This window comes from Corythoichthys intestinalis, chromosome 22 (assembly GCF_030265065.1).
Source record: "Corythoichthys intestinalis isolate RoL2023-P3 chromosome 22, ASM3026506v1, whole genome shotgun sequence".
Taxonomy (NCBI): Eukaryota; Metazoa; Chordata; class Actinopteri; order Syngnathiformes; family Syngnathidae; genus Corythoichthys; species Corythoichthys intestinalis.
In genome coordinates, this window is record NC_080416.1 from 25,041,134 (window position 1) to 25,051,054 (window position 9,921).

The 9,921-nt window shown below is 40.7% G+C and overlaps 1 protein-coding gene across 1 annotated transcript; it reads left to right on the forward strand.

Annotated features, from left to right (window-relative positions):
• The first annotated feature begins 2,702 nt into the window (after positions 1-2,702).
• rpl30 (ribosomal protein L30) lies at positions 2,703-4,095 on the forward strand. Its single transcript, XM_057827857.1, has 5 exons — positions 2,703-2,808; positions 2,920-2,971; positions 3,255-3,400; positions 3,735-3,865; positions 3,982-4,095. The coding sequence occupies exons 2-5, from the start codon at positions 2,951-2,953 to the stop codon at positions 4,035-4,037; spliced, it is 354 nt and encodes a 117-aa protein (XP_057683840.1). The 5' UTR covers positions 2,703-2,808; positions 2,920-2,950; the 3' UTR covers positions 4,038-4,095.
• The last annotated feature ends 5,826 nt before the right edge of the window (positions 4,096-9,921 follow it).

The window sequence follows — 9,921 nt, forward strand, 5'->3', positions numbered from 1 at the left end:
CACCAGCCAAACGGCTGCAGAAAAATCTTGCTGTATGAGGGAGAGGCGTGTGTGCCTTTTTGGAGTTTCAAAAGGTTCCCATTCACCGTGGATATTGGCCAAAATAAGCCCTACTACTGTGGGACCATTGGATTTACGAGGAAGTGAGTAAACATCTTGTTTTGTATTATGTCAAATACGAATACAGCGATTACAAACTAAACACTACAAACTTTCTTTAAATAAAGGTCTACTTACGTTTGGTCATTGATAGGCATGTAAAAAGCTCTCCTCATGCACATTAGCTGCACAACAACTGCAGCCGCACTCCTCCGGGGAACAAGCTGTAAATTGCTCTCCGGTTTGCCGATCCGCAAAGACAATCGACAACCCAGTCGTCATGTCAAATAGTCCGGGCTAGTTATGTGTGATTTTCCGCTTCGAAGACTTTGAAACATCACTCGGTTCGGGTTAGCATGTCGGCTAGCTGTCACGCCTCTTGGTTTGTTTACATTTTCCGAAGCCGGGAAAGGGAAATGACATGTCTGATTTAGGTGTCATAAAATATTGTTCGGGAGGTGCGACAGTAAAGGTGAAGTCGACAGTTTTGACCATTATGGAGTAATTTTGCCATGCCTGAATAAATGCATTTTTATTATTTCATATTCCATTTAGCACAAGACTGTTATCTGTCATGGCCATGCCATTTATTTAGCAGTTGGGGAAAATACTTGGATAAATTTGTGGTGCATCAATAATCGATTTATAATCGAATCGAAGCCTCTGAATCGTAATCGAATCATTAGGTGCCCAAAGATTCCCACCTCTAATATTGACACTTGAGGAGTCTAATCAAAGGATGTACAGTAGACATGCTAGGTTCCACACGGTCGCGGACTGATGGCTAGAAATCCGAGCAGTTCTTGAACACGACACAAGCAATACTTCGCTCATCTGCACAGGACCGCAATCTTCTTCATACTCCTTCCTTGCGTCTGCAACTCCGCCCGACGACGTTAAAAAACAAAAAAAATGCGCTATTGGATAATTTCTCGCGGCACACCTGACGGCCTCTCACGGCACATTAGTGTGCCGCGGCACACCGGTTGAAGAAGATTGTCTTAGGGAGCTCTCTTGTGTGGAAGTATCTTGATATGGATGCATCTTAATGAGAAATTATTGTTAAGATGTATCCTTTTCAGACTACACCCTTGTTGTGGTACATATGAATTAGTGCACATTCATATCCTTACTTACCAAGGTGCATCCTTGTTAGACTGCACCATGCTTAGAACACATCTTTTCATGGATCCAACTGAGAGCTCGTTCTGTTAGCTTCAGCCTGGTTCATCTTTGTGAGAGCTCATGTTTTTTTTGTCAGCTACATCCAGAGGTGATATTTGATGTCAAGGGGAGTGAATGGACTGTTAAATGACATGAGTTTGCAAATTCACTGAAAATGTGTGGCATTCTGTTGGGTCAGATTCAAAAGATTTGGTGGTTTTGGTTTCTAGGCATGTGCCGTTATGAGATCCTGATGCTATATTAACCCGAAGCAAAAATATCATTTTTTCACAGTATGACAGAATTGCAATCACAGCTCTAAAATGTGTTACTCTGACATTTCTGGGTTTAAAAAAATAAAACAATTAAAAATGTTTTTTCCATTGAACAGGATTTTTATTTTTCAAAACATATTGGCAAATTGGAACATGATTATAATGTTAAGTTAAAATACATTTTAAAAAATAACTGGAAAATTGTAAATAAAATTAAAATAAATGCAGTCCTTTAAGTGAGCGTAAACCCAAAGCCACAGCTCAACATTATTACCATCAGAAGAAAAATAATTGAATTTTTTCCATAAAAAGCACGTGTGTATGACTCGTATCACGTTTACACAATACACACATACTCTCAATACAGACAGTTGCCAGAGAGAGGAAAAAAAAAACACCACGTTTCAGCACTGCTAGACACACTAAACACGCTGGACTTTCATAGCTGGTGGGAAACATTCATGATAGTGTTTACTAACCTTTAATTTTGTATCAAGGCAAAATCATATTGGAGGTATTGCCTCCTCAGCAACCACACTCCGCAAACATGTTTTACATGTCGGTTGGGCCTCCTCCTCTAAACCGCGGCCGTCTGTAACTTTTCTGTAGCCGAAGTATTCCCATACCAGCGATTTCATTTTCCTCAATGGGGGGGAAAAAGTTCAGGAGTTTAACCTCCTCCAGCCATCGTGTAGCACAGCTGACTCACTGACACTGAGCAACAACAGGTGGGGGAGGGTTGAGCCTTGCAGCTGCTAACAAGGGATTTCTCCTTGCATTCGAGGGACATAAAAAATAGCCAATACCTTAGAGACGGTATAACGGAATTTTTTTGCAGTTTTGAAACCATGACGTTTTAATACGCTGGTATACCTTGAAACCAGTACTTGGCACATGTCTAATTGGTTCAATGACTTAAATTAACGTACTTATTTTCTGTTAACAACATACAGTATTTCTATAAGAGCATTGCATACATACAAGAAAGAAACAGAACACAGACTACACCTCTGTAGACATTTTGTAACACATACTGGAATAATTAAGTACTCCATAACAGATTAGATTATTATTTCATACATTTGTCTAATTTTTGGCACTCTTGGTCCTACGTATGAAAACAAACCTAATCTAGACTTCAAAAATTACATGTTGTTTTGAACGCATCCTAACATGCGCAGAAGCCGTTTGCGCATGCTGCTTCTAGGTAGCGCCGCAAAGGATGCTGGGTCTTCCTTTCTCTCCGAGGCCATATTGGAGTTAACTCACCGTAAGAACCTCTCCGAATTTTCCAATAAAAACACCCACAAGTGTCTGTTTTTCCGGTCCGTGTACACCTAGAATGTAACGAAACGTCTTACTGTTCCGTTTTTGCCCGCAGGTTAGCCGGGTTCGGACTTAAAACCGCAAAAATGGTGGCTGCTAAGAAGACGGTGAGTGGCACGCACTGGTCGCTTCACGTGGAGGCTAACGCCACTTTAGGCCTGCTAAACCAGCAAGCTAACGTCAATATGTCACATTTTGTACAGAAATAGCTAAACTTGCGGAAGTGTTAGCCGCTCATTTATTAGACGGTGTTATGCGACTCAACTTATATTGCTGCAAAATGCCCGGCAAATGTCAATTGCAGCTACAGTGCTAACGGGTGGCTAATTGCCATTTAGCTTGGTTGTTGTTTTGTCACCTAATCGTTTATAATATGCATTTTGACTCCAGAAAAAGTCGATGGAGTCCATCAACTCCCGACTCCAGCTTGTGATGAAGAGTGGCAAGTACGTGCTAGGCTACAAGCAGTCACAGAAGATGATCCGACAGGGCAAAGCCAAGCTGGTCATTTTGGCCAACAACTGCCCGGCTCTCAGGTCAGGACCACCCAAAACAATGTCAACAAAATTCTGTCATTTATTTTGCTGTCAAATGTAATCCGTGTGAAATCAGGACCGTTTTAATCAGTTAAAATGAATATGTTGCTTGAATGGGGAAAATGGATACACACTATTAATCAACTTATTTCTTCAAAACTCACTTTTTTGTTTTATTATTTGTAATTTTTTTACGACAAATATTTTAAAAATGGTATGACAAACTGATTTTCTGTAGTCTTCAGTTAAAGCAAACTAATGTAGTATTGAATCAAAATTCAATACTGTATTGGCAAACATTGATGGTTACAAACATTTTATCCGCTCTTCGCAGGAAGTCCGAGATCGAGTACTACGCCATGCTGGCTAAGACCGGTGTGCACCACTACAGCGGCAACAATATCGAGCTCGGCACCGCCTGCGGCAAATACTACCGCGTCTGCACGCTGGCCATCATTGACCCCGGTGTGTACCATTGCTCTGATTTCGTATAAGGAAGGAGAACCAACAAATGTGTTTTCCTGTCTGTATCGCAGTCTTGGATGAAAATAATTTTGGTTGTTTTTTCTTTGTCCATGCAGGCGATTCTGACATCATCAGGAGCATGCCCGATCAGCAGCAGCAGCAGGCTCAGTAGACCTGCCCCCACTCCCCTACCACCCCCATTGTCATAAATAAAGTTGATGTTGACGGAGTCTGCCTTTGACTTGTGTTTTCTTGCAAAGGTCTCTACGAAATTGTGGCATGTACTGCAAATGTCCACAGGAGGGAGCAATGACCTCACAAGTTAAGGGTGCAATGACAAAGTTTAGAGGTCACCAACAGCGCATGAAGTCCTTTTTACAGGAATATAAGGATTCTTCCACAAGGTACATCTTGTATGCACAGTATACTAGCATTATTTGATTACTTTGTTGGTCTCCCATAATGTCAGAGTTTACCTCAGACAACTTGAATACCCTGGTAGAAAAGCCTATTATTTTTTAATGTTGAAAATGTGTTGTTATAAGCATTTTATGAGATATTTGTACTTGCAGTCGTGAGTTTTAACTAATAAATACAATCAGAGGCGTTGCGTCCCATTAGGCAAACCAGGCAATTGCATAGGGCCCCCAGCCAGTAGGGACCCCCAGAGGGTCAACAGATTTAGCACACGCAGCTTTACTGCGCTGTCGCAGCGACAAGTGCGACAGTGCCAGTAAGGCCCTTTCTCAGTTCCCTGAAGGGGCCCTTTCACTTGCTCTACCCCCACGTGATTCAGAGTGAGCGGCGATTTGGCTTTTTTTAAATTGGCGTATATCCAAAATGAAGAGAAGTTATCCTTCTGGAAGTGACAAAAGAAAGAAAAAAGAGGAGAAAAGGAAGCAAGACAGCGGTGAGTGTACTATGTTACTGTAGTTTTATGCCCTAATGTAGTAGAAGCCGACTACTTTGAGTGTCCTAAAAAGCGCTCTATGGCTACGTTCATACTACAGGTCTTAATGCACGAATCCGATTTTTTGTCATATCCGTTTTTTTGGCGTGCCCGTTCAGACTGCCTTTATCCATTGAGACCGTTCAAGTATTACGCATGCGCACTAATTCGCGGTCCGACACGCGCTGAGCAAGACGACCCGCATGCGCAGAAGCATCAAAACAAATGACGCGTCATCCGTCATTCCAGGGATATCATATTTTGCTTTTCAAAAGGAGGACACAAATAACAGACATAAATAATCCCCGTTTAGGCTTATATTCAAAGTTTATATGGATCGATAGCATGCACGCACGGTCCGTGCACGTCACACACACATACGGGTAGTTTGCCCCGACCTCGGCCGTGTAAGCGATGTTGAAATATTGCTCACTTGGAGCAGAGAGAAAACTGAGCATTCTCAGGCTTATCCTCAACCCATTTTTATTTTTTATGACTGTTGTCAAGCTCAGCCCTTCCCCAAAAGCCATGTTCACTGCAAGCTAGGCGCTAATAACGCACAGCGGCACCGCTACGGTAAGCGTCTCTGTCACTATTTGATGACGTAATTGCTGCATGAAATCCGATTTGGGAGAGTGGACAGTACAGACCGCCGCGACAGTCTGGAAAAATGTGGCCCAGATCGGATTTGAACCACATACGAAAGTGACCCGGATCGGATTTGAAATGGTCCAGTTCTATGCGACTTGTCACGTTCAGACCGTCAAGTTAATGCCTGACTCGAGTCGGAAAAACGCGAAAAAATCGGATTCGTGCATTAAGACCTGTAGTATGAACGTAGCCTATGAGACCAAGGCGTTATTATACTTATTAAATATACTATTGCTCCAAGTCCAACTGTCCCCCTTACTTGCACACGCTCGAAGGGCTCCATGCTGCTTGTTGCCTGGGGCCCCGGGGACCCTTGCTACGCCTCTGAATACAACGCAATTGAGTGTGATGGCATGAGCTGTGTCACATTTAGGAACATTACGACCACATGATGTCGCCCTTGCGCTTTCAAACCAATCACCTAATGCCAGGGGCGGAGTGGCTCAGGAGTCATCAATGAATGACTGGCCCACTTCATTGACGGTGTTGGAAGCCACCCTGCCAGCAACGCAGAAAGATCCACGACTAATATTCACTAATCTTGGCCAGAATTTATTCAGAACCGTGAATTTACAGTTCCACAAAAATGAGAACTGTCACCAGATCATAGTCCACATGTAGGACTTGAATTTATTTAAATTTACAATGTATTTGTATTGTTAAAATCAATAGTTTTGAGTATGGGAGTAGAGTAGTCATAGAGGTCTACTACTAAAATTCGCCAACATTGGCCATAACTTGGCGTAGCCAGGCGGACTACTAATATTCATTCACCTTAGCTAGTACCTATTCAGATTTGTGGATTTACAGTGCCACAAGAAAGAGAACTGTAACCTACCATCGACTAAAACGACCTGTTACTCTTGTACTGACGTGACTGACCGTGCATGTAATGCACATGTCGATGGATCGGTTTTGAGATCAGGTGACTTTATTTTTAAATGATGACAATGGTGGCATTATACGTATATTTTGGAGTGCTGAGAGTATTTTTAAGAGGTGGGAGCAACGCGAGCACACGGAAGTTACCTGCCTTGCTGCTCGCTGCATTTACTGTAATATTTGAATTTCACGGGTGCGCTAATTGTAGGGTCTGCTCATTTGACCTCGGGCCCACCGGGGAAGTCCCTGGTATCCCCAGCACCCACTTGTGTTGGGGAGGAAAAAATATTTAGGTAGATTCTTTTTTGTGGACAAAATAAACATACTGGAACAATAGCGTATTTAACTTTGGGGATTACATATATATTAGTGCTGCAGAGATTACTCGATCGCCTCATTTCATATGGCTGAATCCAACTGCTCCCTGTTAAGACCAACGTAAGCTAAGTGTTTGAGCTAATGTTTTTTAATGCATTCGTAATTTAGTTTATAGGTATATTTAGCCTTTTTTGTGGGAATATGAGTGAATCATTTATTAAGAGCGTTGTAAAAAAAAAAAAAACTTTATCATTTTATAGCATTTAAGATAGCGGACATTTGCTATGTAGATTAGCAAATTGTTCTTTTGTTTTACATTGATCCTCATTTACAGTGGGGAGATGTATTTATTTTTTATACCGTTTGAGGCTCATCTCAAGTATTTTAATTTTTCATGTCCCTTATCCGATTACTCGATTATTCGAACTAACTAGTTCATTGATTAATCAGCTACTAAAATAATCGATAGCTGCAGCCCTAATACATATATATATATATATATATATATATATATATATATATATATATATATAGAATATTTTGTTGTTGTTAATAACATGTTCACCATCTGACACCTTTCTTGCTACCGGGTCACATTGAATAAGGCTCTGTTGGAAATGGTAACTGTTGACAGATGAGGCGTTAACATGGCGCAAAAACAAATTAGTGTTTTTTTTTTTTTTTTTTTTTTTTACAAAAACAAAATTTTCTTAAATTTAATTTGACGTAGAAGATTATTATGATGAAAGTTCTATTTACCTTTGGTGTCTTCAAATTAGGGGTGTGCGAAATTTCCGATTCTTAAATTATTCGCGATACAGCCGTAGAAGATTTGAGAACGATTCACAAACATCCAAATTCCGATTATTGAAATACGCCAAGTGGAACTAAAACACAGTCAGCGCGGTCTTCACGACGCAATGAGGAACGGACCGAGAGTAAACATCATGCTCAACTCACGCCGCTAGATAAAAATAATACCTGACTGCGGCCGACAGCAGCTACAAACTACACCCACATAATGCTACGGTAAATATCACATATATATACAGTTGTGGTCAAAAGTTTACATACACTTGTGAAGAACATAATGTCATGGCTCTCTTGAATTTCCAGTTATTTCTACAACTCTGATTTTTCTCTGATAGAGTGATTGGAACAGATACTTCTTTGTCACAAAAAACATTCATGAAGTTTGGTTCTTTTATGACTTTATTAAGGGTGAACAGAAAAAAGTGATCAAATCTGCTGGGTCAAAAATATGCATACAGCAGCGCTAATATTTTGTAACATGTCCCTTGGCCATTTTCACTTCAATTAGGCGCTTTTGGTAACCATCCACAAGCTTCTGGCAAGCTTCTGGTTGAATCTTTGACCACTCCTCTTGACAGAATTGGTGCAGTTCAGTTAAATTTGATGGCTTACTGACATGGACTAGTTTCTTCAGCATTGTCCACAAGTTCTCAATGGGGTTTAAGTCAGGACTTTGGGAAGGCCATTTGAAAACCTTAATTCTAGCCTGATTTAGCCATTCCATTACCACTTTTGATGTGTGTTTGGGGTCATTGTCCTGTTGGAACACCCAACTACGCCCAAGACCCAATCTCTGGGCTGATGACGTTAGGTTATCTTGAAGAATTTGAAGGTAATCCTCCTTCTTCATTATCCCATTTACTCTCTGTAAAGCACCAGTTCCATTGGTAGCAAAACAGCCCCACAGCATAATACTACCACCACCGTGCTTGATGGTAGGCATGGTGTACTTGGGGTTAAAGGCCTCACCTTTTCTCCTCCAAACATATTGCTGGGCATTGTGGCCAAACAGTTCGATTTTTGTTTCGTCTGACCACAGAACTTTCCTCCAGAAGGTCTTATCTTTGTCCATGTGATCAGCAGCAAACGTCAGTCGAGCCTTAAGGTGCCGCTTTTGGAGCAAGGGCTTCCTTCTTGCATGGCAGCCTCTCAGTCCATGGAGATGCAAAACACGCTTGACTGTGGACACTGACACCTGTGTTCCAGCAGCTTCTAATTCTTGACAGATTTGCTTTTTGGTGATTCTCGGTTGAATCTTCACCCTCTTGACCAATTTTCTCTCAGCAGCAGGTGATAGCTTGCGTTTTCTTCCTGATCGTGGCAGTGACAAAACAGTGCCATGCACTTTATACTTACAAACAATTGCTTACACTGTTGCTCTCGGGACCTGCAGCTGCTTTGAAATGGCTCCAAGTGACTTTCCTGACTTGTTTAAGTCAATGATTCGCTTTTTCAGATCCATGTATGTATATTTTTGACTCAGCAGATTTGATCACTTTTTCTGTTAACCCATAATAAAGTCATAAAAGAACCAAACTTCATGAACATTTTTTGTGACAAAGAAGTATCTGTTCCAATCACTCTATCGGAGAAAAATCAGAGTTGTAGAAATAACTGGAAACTCGAGGGAGCCATGACATTATGTTCTTCACAAGTGTATGTAAACTTTTGACCACAACTGTAGAACTAGATGCAAAATGACAGACTCGGTGGCATTAGCACATGTATAGAAAACTAGATACGAAATGACACTCGCCACCGTTAGTAAACAGCCGCCATCTTAAAGCAGTAGACTTCTCTGTTAGGCTGTTGTAATGAACCTTCCGAGCAATCCCAATTAACTTTTTATCTAAAATACTCCTAAATTGGCAAAATCTTGACTTGAATCTTTCTTTAAATGATGAAACGGTTTTAAAGCTTTCACATGTCGAAAGTAGACAGGAGGGAAATTATGGAATAACAGGAGCAATTTTAACAACTTTAACGGTTGATTCACAACATTAAATCAATTAGTTTGAAGCTGCTGATACAGAACGGGGACTTGAGTATTTTATTCACTGTTTTGAACTGTTAACTTCATACTGAAATAGTTGTTTATTTAAGCCTGAGAGGATCTTTTTTTTTTAAAAGCAGCTAATAGCTTGGTTGGTGCATCAATAATCGATTTATAATCGACTCGTAGCCTCTGAATTATAATCGATTCGTTAGGTGCCCCTAGATTCCCACCTCTACTTTAAATAGGTAAGATATGCTGCATTGTAATAATCATAATAATGCATTTTATTTATAACGCACTTTACATTATAAATAAAATGCAGCCATATTATTATTGTTTGTTGTTACTGTTGAGCTGCTACCGTGCAGAGCGCCGTAGGATATAAGTGTGCAATTTATTTTATTGTTGTATAAAGGGGGTGTTAAACTGAGGCTTATTGGACCTTTT

Coding starts and splice junctions, on each gene's coding strand:
- rpl30 (XM_057827857.1), top strand. CDS start 2,951: ATGGTGGCTGCTAAGAAGACG. Junction 2,972..3,254: donor TGGTGGCTGCTAAGAAGACG/GTGAGTGGCACG, acceptor TTTTGACTCCAG/AAAAAGTCGATGGAGTCCAT. Junction 3,866..3,981: donor GCTGGCCATCATTGACCCCG/GTGTGTACCATT, acceptor TTGTCCATGCAG/GCGATTCTGACATCATCAGG.